General features: G+C 39.5%; 1 protein-coding gene across 1 annotated transcript in view; it reads left to right on the top strand.

Annotated features, from left to right (window-relative positions):
* RELN (reelin) overlaps window positions 1-17,205 on the top strand; it is a 444,588-nt gene extending 427,383 nt beyond the window's left edge. The window contains exons 59-64 of the mRNA XM_010946673.3: window positions 206-367; window positions 1,114-1,271; window positions 3,382-3,601; window positions 5,397-5,594; window positions 6,264-6,362; window positions 16,094-17,205. Coding sequence (XP_010944975.2) covers window positions 206-367; window positions 1,114-1,271; window positions 3,382-3,601; window positions 5,397-5,594; window positions 6,264-6,362; window positions 16,094-16,190 — 934 coding nt within the window. The 3' untranslated portion in view covers window positions 16,191-17,205. The remainder of the gene's footprint in view (window positions 1-205; window positions 368-1,113; window positions 1,272-3,381; window positions 3,602-5,396; window positions 5,595-6,263; window positions 6,363-16,093) is intronic.
* Window positions 17,206-17,445: the final 240 nt, after the last annotated feature.

Below are 17,445 nucleotides of genomic sequence, written 5' to 3'. Positions count from 1 at the left end.
TGTGCTTGTAAAGGATTAGGCTATATCTTATATGAAATAACGTTCAATTTTTCTTTTTATTAGCATTAATTATGTGTAGGAAATAGGAAATTTATTTGAAAATATCTTAACTTAATCCAGCCCTAAATAAAGCATTACCTTGACATTAGACAGGTCATATATTTCTCTTAAGAGTTGTCTAATGCAGCCTCTTTGGTTTCTGCAGGTCTGATTCCTGGCAGCTTGTTCAGACCCAATGCCTTCCTTCCTCCTCAAACAGCATTGGCTGCTCCCCCTTCCAGTTCCATGAAGCCACCATCTACAACGCTGTCAACAGCTCCAGCTGGAAGAGAATCACCATCCAGCTGCCTGACCACGTCTCCTCCAGGTAGGTTTCATACTAAGGTAGACATTGTGGAATTATCTGCTGGTCTCTACAGGGCTCACACAGTGAGCTGAGAGCAGCTGGTAAAATAAGGCTCGACTTTTGGTTGCAGCCCTAGTACCCTCTGCCCTCTCCTCCTCCTCTCACCATCCCATGCTCCTAAATGGCAATTGCACATCCCAAGAAGAAATAGGATCTCATTTGTACATGATTCACAGATCTCAACTTTTCTTTTGATTAAATACCACAACACACACAAATCAGTCACACGCCCTGAATCACAAAGACTGGGAATTGGCACTGTATCTGCCCCAGATACACTGTATCTGTTCTGTGCTCCCAAAGGCTGTGCTGCTCATCCCAGAATCAAATGCCCTCAAGGTGTGCAGGGCTGGTCGGGTTACACGAAGCCACAGAATAAACATAATGGAGCTCAGTCTTCCTAGAGCAGCATCCGTTTTATTCAAAGATCTGAAAATGATGCACCACTATAGGAAAAATGGACACAGGTTCATGGTGGAGTAGAATAGGAGATTCACATGAAATTTTCAGGGCATCCGGAGTATATTCCCAGAGTCAGAGGGGTACAGATTGACTCACCTCTGTCAATCAGATGCTGCGGGGAGGAGTTTGGGAAGCCCTTTTCTTAGAAATAGCCCCCATTCCTGGAGGCTGGAGGCTGGAGGCTGGACCCAGCCATGGGCAGTAACAGCCTCCTAAATTTTGTCTGCTCTCTGTGGGACTTTCAGTGCAACACAGTTCCGCTGGATCCAGAAAGGGGAAGAAGCCGAGAAGCAGAGCTGGGCGATCGACCATGTGTACATCGGCGAGGCTTGCCCCAAGCTCTGCAGCGGGCATGGATACTGTACCACCGGCGCTGTCTGCATCTGTGATGAAAGTTTCCAAGGTCTGAATCCTGGACTGTCCTTGATACTGGGGACCCATGGGTTCTCCTTATCTCAACATAGAAGCAAAGACCACTAGGAAATGGGTAGAAACTCCAGCCTGAGGGATTTGGGGTAGATGGCACACTCTTTGATCTCAGAGTTATTTACGTAAGGAATGAATTACCAAGGGTCATTTTATGCTATGCTCCTTGAATTTTTGAAAATGCGAGTTTTATCCACCCGGGATATTCTATAGTACCTCACCTTCCCCATCTCCCATAACTCCCTGCCCCAACCCCTGCCTTCAGTGCTTGACTTACACTCTGGGCCTCTCTCCTTCCCGGCCACTCTGACCATCCCTACATACTTGGCCCCTATTCCTTCTCCTTCTGTCTCTCCCAGCTGCAGCGGCCACTGTCCTCCCAAGATGTAGCTGACAATTCAGGATGTTCTGTTTCCCAGGTCACTCTGTCACACCAAAAAAACCTTCATGATAGAAAAAAAAAAATACATTTTCACTGCTTGAGTTTCTAGAGGCTGACTGTGTATTTGGGGCAGAGTAAAACTCCACTCCTGACATCACAGGAATGGCTCTGTCGACCTGTCTTAAGGCCTGCAGGCCTGCTTTCATCTGATGCTATGTTGGTCACAGGTTTCAGCCTCTGTGTTGCAAAGTTCACTTTATCCAGTTACCATTATATCCTCAGAGCCCAATTCTTGACATATAGCCATGCACAAGAAATCTTTTTTAAATGAATTCTTATGTTGACTTATGCTTTACTATTTACACAGTGTCCATCCATTCATTCGGCAGAATCATTATTACTTATGACATCCCCATAAATTAACTGCGGTTACTATCATTAGACCAGAACCCAGATTGTTCTTTCCAATCAGCCTTGCTGTCTCTTAGAGATGAAAGACTTGTCAAGAGGACCAGAATTAGACAACTTCCCCAAAGGTGCAGTGCAAGACCTCATAGGTTTGAATTCTGGAGCAGAATCCATTTAGATTTCTTGGTGGATGCTATTTCCTGGCCCCCAGATGAAATGAGTGTGATAAATGTAGACCACTACACACCTCTGATGCTAGGAGTTACCTAGTTGCCATTTTTTCCCCCTGGTCTCACTGCTGAGACCAGCTGGGTCTGTCTAAGTATTAGCTAGAGAATTTGAACTTTAAGCAAATGAACAAATCAGATGTCTCACAAGCTGTCTGGAATTTGCCCTATTCCCTGATCCAACAGAACTATGACCTTTTAATTTTGAGCTATTGTAGACATTGAGAAAAGTTGTGCCATTCAAATCAAGGAAAAAGTCAAAGACACACACATTAGCTAAAGTAGTGCCTTCTGTAAATGCCAGTCTTCCAGCTCTGTGGTCTCTGAGAGACACTTCCAGTTTATTTAGTATTCATTTATTTATCCCAGCTTTAACATGGAAGACTTTATATGTGCTAAGTGTTGTGCTACATGCTAGAATTCAACAATGAATAAAATACAGACTCTGCTCTCAAGACTCATCAAATGTAGAGCTAGAAGGAGAACAAGAGCATGACTTATTTTTTGCTGCAAAATCACACTAGGGAGAAAGAAATCAGGTTGCCAGGGTGCATCTCATGCCAGGGTGAGAGCTCCCTCCTGAGCTCCATCATTGGTAAACATGCAGGCCCAGACAGATGCTGTGTGTTTTTTTTAACAACGGGTGTATATAAGCAATAAGTACATTAGCACCTACATATTTTCATAAACATCAACTCAAAGAGTGGGGAGGATGTAGCTCAAGTGGTAGAGTGCATGCTTAGCATGCACAAGGTCTGGGGTTCAATCCCCAGTACCTCCCTTAAAAATAAATAAATCTAATTACTTCTCCCAAAACAAACAAACAAACAAAATATCGACTCAAAGATAATGATATCTTTTCAACAACACAAGGCAGCAATTGATGAAATAAAAGAGAAACATTTATTTCCCGGAGTCTATTATCTGCTAAGTATTTTGTCATTCTTACAGTAAGTCTGAAATTGATTGGATTAAATCTGGAAATGAATGCTTGTTCAATTTCAGTTTCAGAATCTTTAATGATTGTGGTGGTTCCAGATAATTTTTGCTAACTATTTCTTTCCCTCCAGGCGATGACTGCTCTGTTTTCAGTCATGATCTTCCCAGTTATATTAAAGATAATTTTGAGTCTGCAAGAGTCACTGAGGCCAACTGGGAGACTATTCAAGGTGGAATGATAGGAAGTGGCTGTGGGCAGCTGGCACCCTATGCCCATGGAGACTCACTCTACTTCAACGGCTGTCAGATAAGACAAGCTGCCACCAAACCTCTGGATCTCACTCGAGCAAGGTAACCAAAGTCCTGTGTTGTGGTCCAGACGCAGAACCAGTCGCAAGCACATCATTGTCTGCTGTTAAATATGATCATGAACTTCATAGCACAGTGTCCCTAAGCAGCAGAAACCTAAATACCACCTGAATTTGGTATGAGGAAGCATTATCTGTTTTCACAACTCAGAATTATGCTTTGCTTAAGTTTATTGTAGAATTACCTTGTATTTCTTAAAATTCACACTGGCTGAGTGGTAGGAATAAGCCTGGAGAAATGGCCAAATGTGAAAAATGGATAAGCCTATCAAATCAACACGCTGTACCCCTTACACTTGCACAATATTATATGTCAGTTATATATATCTCAATAAACTTGAAAAAATAAATACATTAAGTAATTGGTTATGAATAATTTATACAGATAACATAATGTGGACTCTATGCAAGTGTGTAAAATAAATGTGAATGTGAAGTAGATTTGTAGCAATGCAAACATACACCTATATTTAGCATGTGTAGGTATAAATGGAAATGGGGGATTGATGGTTGGATGGATGCAAACTCTGAAAATTCACATGCTATGGGAGCTGTGTGCTAATGCAGAGCACAGAGGACACAGGAAAAGAGACCCAGGAGGGTTGGATTTCCTTCCCCACCTGCCCTTCCCAGTTCTGCCACCTTAGCCAGAGCAAACACGGCTTTTATCTGTGTTATTCAAGAAGAGATTCCAAGGCTTTATAAAGGTTACAAAGGATTAGACGTCTCACTGGACGCCTACAGGTGCACAAGTATATTTGAGAATTAAGTGTCTGGTTAGTGGGAATGTAGATGTTCTCTTGAAGCTTAATATTAGTCCTGTATTTTCAGAGGCAGAAAGGCAGGTTGAGGGACATTCAGTATGATAAACAATGAAAATATAATAAAATGAATTCCTATGTAGTAGCCATATAACCATAGATGCCAAAACTTGTTGTGTCCACCCATCTCTAGTTTTCTTCCTACCGAAAAGATACATTTACTCTAGAGACAACCTGTTTTCCTTGACCCCATATATAGCTACAACCAGGCTTTACACACCATGTCATACAAGTAACTTTGCTTTAAAGTAATGAATACATTTACAAGTTTTAAGTCTAGCTCTTTATTTGACCACCTATTAATCACTCTATTAAATCACTAGGAATCTTAAGAGGGTAGATTTCCTATGTTTAATAACTGTATCTTCCAAGGGCAAGGATGCCTGTGAAAAACACAAGGACACATCAGATACAATAGCAGACGTGGTCCAGAGCCTGTGTCTAACTCTGCTCTCCCTCCACTCAGATCTCCAGGCATCCTTTCCTAAAATAGACATGATGATTTATCCTTGTCCAGTTCTGTTCAGCTTGAAGCTACCTGTACAATAGTATGTAGCGTAAATGCTGCAGTTTTATTCCTTGTCCTCCCCGTGTCCTCAGCTGCCTATTTGGCCCATATTAACTTGCCGAAAACAGAAGGTGTTTCAGGTGAAATGCTCTAACAAGATTTCTAACATCATAAGAAGAAAAAAGATCTTTGAAAGTCAAAATTGTTTTCTCAGTGTAGAACACCAGCCGTTCGAGCTGATTTTTTCATATGTATGATGTAAAAGATAAGATAAATAAATTTTGCTATTAATGTAACTTAGTCCTAAGACTGGATGCTTCTCTTTTTACTATATTATGAACTTGAAAATTATGGACTTTAAGAACAAGAAAGATAAAAAAAAATAGAAAGCACAAGTCTTTTAATACTTCCTGACTTTGGTTTAAAGATGATTGCCCGCTGTTTTTCAGCAAAATCATGTTTGTTTTGCAAATCGGGAGTGCGTCACAGACTGACAGCTGCAACAGCGACCTGAGCGGCCCCCACACCGTGGACAAGGCGGTGCTGCTGCAGTACAGCGTCAACAACGGCATCACCTGGCACGTCATCGCGCAGCACCAGCCCAAGGACTTCACACAGGCACAGAGGGTCTCCTACAACGTCCCCCTGTAAGTGGCCCGAAGGGAAAGGCGTGGTGTCACACATGATCCAAAAGAAAGCACAGTGTTGGGTGAAGTTTCAGAACCAACGCCACAAAAGTGGGTGGTGGCAGAACCAAGACTAATGCAGATCTACCAAGCTGTGACACTATTTTCTGTGAGGACAACAGGCAAAATGTGGAGCCAGGAATATGGGTGAGAGGGACTAGAGGATAACAACCAAATGCAGAGGTGCTTTCTGCGGATTTCCCTCCCTCTCACCAGTATTCCTTGTCCCTTAGAAGACCACATTGTGAATCTTCTGCTGGGCACGCCAGTCTGAAAGGTTGCTGGGCTTAGGCAGCTTGCAGTGTTGTCTGGAATGATCCCCCAGCGCCTAGCACGGGGCCCGTCACACAGAGGGCACGTCACATTTGTCGACCAAAGTTGTGGCTCTTCCAGGTGTTCGCAGAGCCAGGGGAGGAGGGAGGGAGAATGATGGGAAAGGATGGCAGATCCTTGAGGAGCCAATAAAATTTGATGCTGCTTCAAAGAATACTGTGACGTAAGCAAATCTGGATTCCATACCCAAAGTTTTGTTCATTTCGATTAGCCTATCATATTTGAAGTCAGGAGGTCACATACCAGAAAGTTCTCTGTTCTCTAGTGTTTAACCTCTCTGTCCTTTCTGTGTCCCAGGGAGGCACGGATGAAAGGAGTTTTATTGCGCTGGTGGCAGCCACGCCACAATGGAACAGGTCATGACCAGTGGGCTTTGGACCATGTGGAGGTTGTCCTGTGAGTATCTGCCACATGGCATCCCATGTCCATTTCAGAAAGGTTTGAGACTCCTCTGGTATGGCATGCTCCTTAATTCAGTAAGAGCTGTTTCTGACGAGAAACCCCCACGGGACCACTTTGGCTTACACTCTTCCACAACTGCCAACTATAGCTCACGTCAATAGTGAAGTAACAAAGCCCCGACTATAATTTAATGTGCCTTAGAAAACTTCAGTGAGCCAAGGTCTGTTTAAGGATTTGACAATGTTAATTAAATCAGATCGAACGAAAGTCTCCAGGTAAATGGGAAACAGTATCTTTGCCAGGTCTGGGTTGCCTTGTAAAATGGGATGACATCCTGAAAGATAAAGGATCTGTACTGGTCCATGTCCAGAGAATCGTATCACTGGCTAATGTGCCCAGTTACAAACACCTGTCCGAGCCACAGACGCCCGGGGCGTTCTTCCCCAGCTGGAATGAATCATTTGTGGTTTTAGATTCCTTGTGACCAATCCCAGCACCTGACAAGTTAGGGGTGTTCCCCCCATGGTTTCTCCCACAGAATAAGGTTGTCGGTGCTCTCACCTAGCGGGGTTGACTGTTCCACAGAGAGATGACTTGCTTTTTCTCTAACAATCTAGTTCCTGTAGAACTGGAATGCTTATGTCTCGACGGGTTCGGACTGATGGCTCCAAGTGGTTGGCAAGGAGAGGCGAATCATCTCGGTAGATAGGTTCAAATGTTCATTCTGTTTACCAAATCAAAAATGAAATCAGTCCCTCGGCTGATTTCAGTCATTTTGAAAGCAAATTTAAGTGATTTAATTGGTAGGAAAACTACCAGATTTGTTTTCTTTCAATCATAGCCATGAGCTGAATTTCTCAGTGTTGAGTTAGCCCTCGTCTTAGTTTTCACTGAGGCACGTGCTTGCATGGCATCCATATCAACCCCCAAATCCAAGAGCAACCCGGTCCCTACACAAGCTCACACTGTGCTCTCTGCTGCTTTGGACAACTTGCTGGGCTCTGCCTCCATGAGACAAAGTTGAAGTTTAAAGCAACAGTCCAGACTCACTTGAATCTATATTATGAGGCTGATGTTTTACTTAGATTTTGATTTCCTCAGACTGCCTTATCCCAGGAGAATAGACTAACCCAGGCTCTAAAATGAACAATGTATGGTCAGGCCAGAGAGAGACCAACCCACATAGCACAAAAACCACCCCAACAGCCATTCTGCCCCCGTTGCTTTCCTTTCAGAGCAGCATTTCTCAAACTGATCGAACATCAGAATCACTTAGGAGCTTTTGGAAGCATCAGCGAATGCCCCAATGCCTGTGCCCTTCCCTATGGATTTTTTTTTTAACATTTTTTTATTGAGTAATAGTCATCCCTGTGGGTGATTTGATTTCAGCTGATCTGCAGTGAGATCTGAGCGTCAGTCTTTTTTAAAAGCACCTCAGTTCATTCTAATCAACTGGTTGAGAATCAGATTGAGAGTCAATAAAAGTCACTTTTTTATCTTATAGCAAGTCTCTTGCCAAGACAATTTACATTACTGGGGCTTCCTGTGCCTGACAAAGCATTACCAACTCCTGTGGAAACTTCAAAACTTGACAGTCCACAATAAAAGGCAGGATGCTAATTCTGCCCTTGGGTAGAACAATTCTTAACATATCATGTGTTTGAATAGATATTTCTTCTTCCTTCACCCAGCCCAGCAACTGCAGTTCCCTCCCATGGACTAAAATGAAAGAGTAGGTGGGGTCAGAAGTACAAATACACTCCCTGGTATGAAATCATTCCTTCACAGCTTGTTGTAGACCTTCTACTTCAGAGGCTCTTCAGCACACAGCTTCTGGATTACCTGATGTTGGTATTAATTTTTATAAGCAGTTACCAGCATCATGATATTATTACAAGAGTCAAGGTCAGATTATACACCAGAAAAAACAGGTTTCTGGTATTTTTCTGGAGCAATAATCTATATTTGTAAAGACTTCACTTTTATTCCATCTCCAGAATGTTAATACTTTGAAGAATTTATCACTGACCAGGCACCTGTCTGCTCTTACCCTGCATTATTGTCCCAAAGTCTCAGGGCACTAAAACATTCTGAATTAGAAAAGAGCATCGCCACACATGTAGAGTATCACATGATTTGAGTTTTATTCAGTCTTCTTTCAGTGAAAAATTTTATAACTTTAAACCTATAACCACAAAATTTTATGCATGTATATACATATACTATATATATATACTATGTATATATGTATGTGTATATATATTATACATATAATTTTAAAAGCAAATGTTATCTTTTAATGATAATTGAAAACTGTTAAAACTAAAGGAGTTCGTTTTCCTTCTTTTTTGGAAAGAAGAAATAGCTCATGAAGCTGAGTTCAGTCAATGAGTTGTTTAAAAAATACCAAAGAAATTATATTTTCAGAACGATGTTTTTGATGTTTTGCACTTGTCTTAGGACTCAACATTTCTATGCCACTGTATCCTTTCAAACTACTACTTTGCGAATGAGTCACAAAAAGTTTTAAGGCATTCACTGGTTAATATGCCCTTAGTAGCTCTATAAAATAATTTTTTTAATTCATTCATTTGATGAGCTTAAAAATAAAGTTTCAGATAATTAAAGAAAAATAAAATATAATAATTTTTCAGCATGTCTTTTAGCCAAATGAAGCACAAAGAAGCCACCCAAGGTTCATGTCACAATTCACAAATATTACTAATGATAGCTTAGCTGCAGCAGATAGATGTATATTTAGAAATAGAGAGGTGGTGTACTTCCATAAAGCCCTATTAAATTCAAAATATCCTTCTAATTAACTCTACTTTTGTATAATAACATTCAGTTACATAAACTAATAATGTTAACTCCTTGTATCTAAAGAGATACAAGCCCTACCTAGCTGAATGCTACAAATAGAGCAACTAATATGTTTTTTGCAACCAATGGTGGGGGATATGCGTTTTTAGAATATATTTTCTTTTCTGAGTGAAGATTGGCCCTAATCTAGCTTTATTACCATAGTTTAGCTTTTGTGCATGTGCACTAAGGACACATGCTAAAAACTTCTAGAAAAGAAAACTGTGGTCACGCATGGTATCTTGAGTCTAACCTCAGTACTGCCCATATTAACCTAGAAGATACAGGGCTTTGATGAGGAAAAAATGTAGCACTTTCTAAAAGATTTCAAGGTTTAGGAGTGCCTCCTAAATGAACAAGATACATAATATATTTTTAGTTTACTGGTTTAATTCTCAAATACTCCATCCAGAAGGATTTGAGTTTCATAAATATGGATAGTCAGGATAAGCTCCCCACCAGAAAGATAAAAACCACCGTTTTAGCATTTAACAAGCGAAGTCACTTATGCCTTATGCTTGTTGGAGAGTGTAATCTTTCCCACTCTGATGATGTTTTTCAATAAAACCTGCACACGAAAAGCACTTCATGATGATTAGCCCTTTCTAATCTGCCACAGAACAGATGAAGCGAATTGACAGTTCACTTTTTTCCAGCCTCTCTAAGCTTACAAAAAAGCCCTCATTTCGTAAAGTCTGAGTGATGCAGCGTAACACAGTCATTGACAATCAAGTGCAGAAACCTAATTTCTCTGAATTCATTTACTAGTGTAGAATATTTGTTTTCCGGTCAATGTTTGTGAATACATTTGGGCAGACCCCTCACAAGATCCATGCTGGTGGGGTTCTTCTTAGGATAAAAGAGAATCCTTTGTCTGAACCTTTTTTGCTGGGCGTTCATCCTTTTATCCTAAGAATCTCCCTCACCCAACTCCGCATTTCATTCACACATCACATTTCCTGTGTACGTGTCTGAGTCACAGCCTGTCATGTGTACGATGAAGTGGGCCAATTTTTGCATGTGTACCTTGAAAACAAATTGCTCAGTAAAGAGTCAGCCTTTGTAACCTGATTCACCAAAAAGTGAATTATTACCACATTTGCCAAGAATTGGAAACCAATATGTTGCTAACTATGGTCTTAAAGACATTTATCAGATTTTAATAATAGGAGTTCCATCATGACCATCCCCTCATGCTATTCATTTTCAAGATACTGTCACATTTTTGGCACAAATGATTTATGGAGATGAGCATATTACATTTGTTGCAAAGCATATTTACCCTGTATTAAATTTGAGTGTGTTATTTGATGTAGAGGACTTCTGTGTTTTTTAAAGCCCATTCCTTAATATATTCAGGAATAAGTATTTTCTAAAATGTAAACAATTGAAAAACCAAATAATAAAATTAACAGTAGTTATTAAACTATTGCTTTCAAATTTTACTTTATATGCAACATTTATGCCAAATGTAGTACTACAGTTACATGTACCTTGACATATGGTTATGAGCAAATATTGCATGTTGCATTACATAGAAAAGTTAAATATATGTGTACATTAGGTAGAAGAGAATAAGAAATAACTTCTTTAATTTTTATTTTCAAAAGAGATGAAAAATCCTATGTTGCGTCTAAACCTGATCAGACTTTTATGACTAATCACAGTGCTGCATGTGTTGAAAGGCATTTTTTAACTTGTGTTATATTTCATTATTTGCTGTCATTGGTTTTCCACTAGAGTAAGGTAAGTCCTCCTACTAATTCTGGGGAACTGTTTACTAATTGTTTCACTGGTATTACCTACATTAGCTGAAAAAGATTTATAGAAGCTCTTTGCAATTGAAAAAAAAAACCAAAACCCTGAAAACAAAGTTATATGTGATATCGAGATATACTGACACATTTGAAACCTATATCCTGTACACTCAGGGTTCAGCCAAATTGTGGTAATTCTCTGCTGCGTACAGTATAGGGCACAGCATCATAGACCAGACTGCTGACCAGCATTCCTTCCTTGGGCACCAAATCTGTGTGCCTGGGACTGTACTAGGTGCTCTTGAAATGTTCACGGTTTATTAGTTCATTATGAGGGGAGAGTAAAAATAGAAATGTGTGCGAAAGAGCTAAGGGTTCCGATGAAATGTAGTGTCCTTCCAAAGATCTGCTGTGCTGGAGAGGCATGACGGTGCCCGGACTTCTCAGTTCTATTCTAAGTTTATACATGAACTGACAGAAGGGAATGGATTTATTCATGGTATCTGTGAGTTCTAGATCCTATCCGTAGGTAAGACTGGCCTTTTTAAATATATACCTACATTTGTTCTCTAATGGAGATACTGTAAAACTTAGTAAAGAAGGTCACCTGAGGCCAGACTGGCCTTCTTTAACGTATATTTACATTTGTCCCTTGATGGAGACACTTTAAAATTTAGGAAAGAAGGCAGAATGGTTATCACTTCTATGCAGATTGCATATCATTCCAACAGAATCTGCATATTCTGCTAGAAGGTTTCATTTAATCCTTGCAACTCCCCAAGGTCCACATACATTATCAGATATTGTTCTCTTCCTCATTCAGCAAAGAAATATGAAATCATCTTCTTTGGTGAGCTCTATGAGCCCATGCTTATTTACATGTAGCCCTCGTGAAAATGCACGGCCTCGAAAGTGAAATGTGTGGCATCCTCTCTGCAGGGCAGTTTCATTGATTAGTTTGAATGGCAGCGCCCATCCTACACTCATTCATATTTCTCAGAAAGACTCTTATTTTTGCATTGATATAAAGCATTATTTATTGGATCATGTTTTCATGAAAAATAAATGAATTACTGAGCAGTAAAAATGCCTAAATTTCTGTGAGCCCAGATCACTCCTACCAAGTCTCTAGCTTCCTCGTTTCCTTTAGAATCCATTAAAAACCAACTGAATTTTTTCATAATTATAAGTGACCTAAGCTAGTGACTCCAGTGGAGAGCAGCAGTTCGGAGGAACACAGAGTCACTTGAAAAAAGTTGCAGTAGCCATAATTTATATTCAGAAATGGAGGCATTTTATTATAACATTTGCTGTCTAAAGTCCCCAGACTCTTTTTGCAAATTATCCATGAGGCAATTTAAGTTAGCATTTCCAAGAAGCCACTGATGTTCATTCTCCCTTCTTTCGATGATTTACTCATAATGGGAGATTTTTTTAAATGGACCTACTTCTAGCTCCACAGCCAAACCAAACTGATACTTCAATACCATGGTTGATATGCCTTGGGATGAACATTACCTGCTTTCATTGAAATTATAATTAAAAAAATACTTCCTCTTGTAATTGCTGTGAAGAAATAATATCCTTAGAATTCTGTCACACCTAGAATTATTTGGGTTATAAGCTTATCTAAAATTGTACATCTATATGTATCAAAAACAAAAACAGGCTCACAAATCTGCTCACAGAAAAATAACATGAGATCTTTAACCTTGTCTAAAATTCCCCTGATGCCTAATCCTGTTAGACATTTGAGAAGCCACAACAAGTGTTTAATAATTTGTCAGTTTATTAAATGGTCCTACAGGCACCAACATTTTGGAATAGCTTCCCATGGTGCTTGATTTTTAAAAGCTTATGAGCTGCAAAAATCTGCTTCAACCTAACTGACTGCACAGATATTTGTTTTACATACGAAATTACAAGTGTGCTTTGAAAATGTGGCCGTTTCTAATGTGATTATAAAACATGAGGCATATATAGCAAATGCTGAATGCATATCAATATTCACAGGGATCCAAAGATATGCTACTGATACATAAATTTATTCAATATCAAAGGGTATCCAGTGAATCAAAACGCCTCCTAAATTAGATGTAAGCTTCCAAGCTGGACCAGTTGTCAAGGTATTAAAGGTTTGCAACCTGTTTATTTTTATTTTCTCCCAGATAAAGATGGAGAATTTATATCAGTTCATAGTAAGCAAATAATTATATGGAGAAATTGCTTTAAAGCCATTAAACATGTACAACAGTTTTTGTTAAAATTAAATGTTCCTCTGTTCCCAGCCACTTTCATGTCAGTCTGGGTAGCACTGAGATAACTAAATATCTTGAGTGTTCTGAATTTATCCTTTCTTCCATGTAAAATATTTTAACTATTTTAAGTTCTCTTTGAGTACCTTATATCTTTAAACGTGTTTTCAACAGAATAATTTTCATTGCTTTAACTTTGCAATTATTCCTTATAGTTAAAGAGTAATGATTTACAGCAGGAATCCAATCAGTAAGTCACCAAAAGGTCAACAAACATGCCTTGACCACCAGGGGTCAGGCAGGAGGCTCAGTGCTGTGGTGTGGGGGGCGGAGCGGTGGCGGGACCTGGGACACAGGCTGCTACACCAACAGAAGTTTAGTCATGGGAAGCCAAGATAAGAACACAGATACTCTCCATGCAAAGCAGAAAATGAACACTGTGAAAGTTCCCAGTAGTTGGCGGGATTGGGTCCGGGTGGCTGGGAGAATCCCCACTGGACAAGTGAGCAACAAAGAAAATGTGATCCTTGAAAAGTAGGTAGAAATTTAGGAAACCATGTTGAAATTGTCCAGTAAGGCAGGTGAAAGGGGCTCGAGGTGAGTTTGAATAGAGATGTCCATGTAGAACGTAGTGGAAGAAAGGACTTGAAATACAGAGTAAGGTGAAAGGTGTAAAGACTTAATTCCTGGCGAAGTTGACTTAGACAAAAGGGTTATGAATTTTTTTTTTCACAAAGTAAAGCCAGCATTTGAGGGAAGCTCACTGAAGCGGGTGTGCAAAATCTGCCGTATGTATGTGTGGGAAGATACACACACACACACACACACACACACACACACACACACACACACACACACAATGGTACATGCAGTGATGCTTTCTGAGTATCTCATGGTTTCTTTTCATTGACATTTCATAAGGGGAGAGGATGAGGCGGCTAGCTTAGGGGGCCACTGTAATAGTTCAGGGGAAGGGCCACATGGTGACCAGGGTTGCTGGCAGGAAGACAGCTGGTCTGGTGCCAGTCGCAGTCTTCTGTGACTGAAGAGGTGAAAGGATTCTTTCTCCTGGTGTTTCATTAGTTTGGTATATTAGGTTATTGTCCCTTTTGTGTAACTAGACTTTACACAGGCAGCAATTAGTTCTTATAGCAGGTAACAAATAACAGATAAATTCATTTCCTCCTTCAACTGTGACATTGAAACTGCTCAACTTAGTTGGTACGTGTAATATTGTCAAATCAGGGGAGGGAGGTGGGGGAGTAAAGCTTCCTGAAGACAAAACTTGATTTTTGGGAGTCTTTTTTTCTCTATGGTGTCTTCAGAGTATATTTTCTTTCCATTTCATAGTTCGTAGCATTTTCATAATATAGAAATCCAGGGTGAAAGGTTACTAGCACTTTATTTTACTTTATAATATATGTATCAATGTGATGTCTTTATCAGGTGTTCAGCACAGATGCTGTCGCTTTTTGATTAAACATAGCTGATGAAATTTATTTTCCTTTGAGGGATTTTATTATAAATTTTCTTTTCTAAGGATCAAACTTAACTGTAAAATCCTCATTTTTAAAGGTTTCTGTGTGTTACAAGTGTTAGTAAAATATCCCAGGTAACACAGTATCATTTTACACCTTGCCTGGTCTACTGATCATTAATAACCCAGAAGAATACACTGCTCACTGCAAACGTAGCCATTCCCTCCTCTTTTCCCTGATTCAGGTTCATGTCATACTGACCTTCATGGTGAAATCACATCACATAACATTATCTTGCTCCATATGCATTTTATGTTTCCATGAAATTAAGGAGGAAAAGACTTTAGGACCAGACAGAATTCAAGAGACTCAGTGAATTTGGAAAATACTCAATAGACTCACACTTAAAACCACACTTTGATGCCACATAGAGACATGTTCTCACTCAGGTCAGGGTGTGAAAGGAGTCTGATTCTTGTCAGTGATGTTATGGTAATGATCCTTAGTAAATTACATTTCCATACCAAAATGTTAACTGCTGTCTCTAACAGTGTGAATATTCCTACAGGCTCCTAAAATCCATTTTCAGTTTTTTTTTTTAAATCAGCTTCACATATAGTATGTATGTATGACTGTGTATACACATTCATAGGGGGAATACATACACACATTTTTACATCTATACATTCAGTGACACTTTCTTGGTATTTTATGATCTTTTTTGTAGTGAGGTGTACCCTTCATAAGGCCATGTTTATAGACTAGGACCCCAGCTGCTGCTTGTTTGAGGAAGGCAGCAGAATCCGACATGAGACAAAAACTAACTTCTTCATTTTGCCCTGAGACTGCATAAAACAGGAAGGTCCAGCTGATTCAGATAGCAAGTTTGTTTTTCCTTTGCTTGTTTTGCTTTTTAAGCTTTAAATGAGAATGTTTGCTGAAAGAATCAAATTATGTTGCCTACTTGTTAAAGATGTATTTAAGCTAGGTAATGGGTACAGCACACAGTCTCTCCTATGAACTCCATCCAAGTGAATGCTTTCAGAAAAAGTTCAAAAATAAAACTGAAAATCCAGTAACAATTTCAGTCCACTTTTGCTATGAATCAAGAGAACTTACCATTTTTTTCTGGTTCAGAGCTCGCTCATGAAAAGCAGGGGCTTTCTTCAAGGCCAAAGGCAGTGGAATTGCAGGTATCAGCCTTTAGTTATTCTGTCCTGGGGTGGTAGTGTCAGTGTGACCAATTAACCCTGAAAATTTTCAGAAAAATATCAGGGTGACTTAGGACCTAGACTATTTTGAGCTTTCGGTGATGGGACTTACATGCTCTCTCTCCTTTCCCTCCCCGCCTCTATCCCTTCTGGTTTTAACAGCACTCGCAAACAAAATTACATGATGAATTTTTCACGGCAACATGGGCTCAGGCACTTCTACAACAGAAGACGAAGGTCACTTAGACGATACCCATGAAGAATCAAAAAGTTTATTTTTCCTTGCAACATGTGACGTGTTGGTTTCCATTCTCTTAAATCCCGCACTGCATCTGGTATCAGGAAATCTCTGTGAAGGACTCGGTGATTATCGGAAAGCCCTTCTCAAGACCGAGTGTCCACCACTTCCCCACACTGTGAACTAATGACAAGTGACTTATTTTCTCATAAGTAAATGTCTTCACGTTGATGTGTCCGTGAAAATTGTGATCTGTTGTAATATCAGTTACAGTGGCAGTATTGAAAATAAGAAATAGTTTAACAGAAAAAAAAAAGTTTAAGCACAAAAATTTAAGAGATTTTATGTTTAAAATGGCATTTAGTACAGTATTTAACATTCTTGGTCACAAAGCTATTTAAGTGGACTGTATTTCAGCTGTGGATCATGTTTTATATGATTAAATTATCGTTGTTTGTCCTTTATGTATTCTCTTCTACAGTATAACACATTGACACTGTATTTACTTGTTATGTTGCAATATTTTGCTGCTGAATTTCAGGCTACTTATATTCTGCAGAAAATTCGTTGAAATACCTACTCAAGAAGATAGTTGTAAAGATATTGTATCTCCTTTAATCTACCCCTTAAAATGTATGTTGGTTTAGCGCTGTTTCGTGGATAAGAAAAATGCTTGACCTTGAAATATTTTCTACTTAAAAATTGTGGATGAAAACCCCGTCTCCCACAAAGGAGCTCCCATTTCCTTGTCTAAAGACTGAAAGTGTTCTCTGGCTGATTTACTAACAGTAACTGCCATTTTGTGTCTGTGGTAACAGAGTGACTTGTAAAACAGTGGGTGTTTTCATTGTGTTCTCTTTGTGGATTGTTTTTCCTGCGGGTCATAGTCATACCTTCTGATGACGTTGTACCAACACCAGCAACAGTATAATGGCCCTGTAGCCCTGAACTCTCTATTAACATAACTAAAAGGTTGCACTCTAGGGTGAACCAAGCAAAAAGCCCATGCTTAAATAAAAAGTATGTCCAAAAGCCATTTGAAGTTCATTTGTCTTTATTCACTGTTAATTAAATTTTGCGTAGGATTGTGTCAGCTAGGTCAGGTTTGGAAAGGACAGCGTCAAATATATTTACTGGTTTTTTTATTTCGTCGTCGATAAAAGCAACTGTGAAGCCACACTTTGAATTGAGCCATTTTCTCCTCTTCAGTTTTTCCTATTATTCACCCTGTAATTGCACTAAGAAAAGTCAGTAGAGAGTTATTTAACTCCTGAGA

This window comes from Camelus bactrianus, chromosome 7 (assembly GCF_048773025.1).
Source record: "Camelus bactrianus isolate YW-2024 breed Bactrian camel chromosome 7, ASM4877302v1, whole genome shotgun sequence".
Lineage (NCBI taxonomy): Eukaryota > Metazoa > Chordata > Mammalia > Artiodactyla > Camelidae > Camelus > Camelus bactrianus.
The sequence above is the reverse complement of the archived record's forward strand: the minus strand, read 5'-3'. Positions and strand labels throughout refer to the sequence as shown.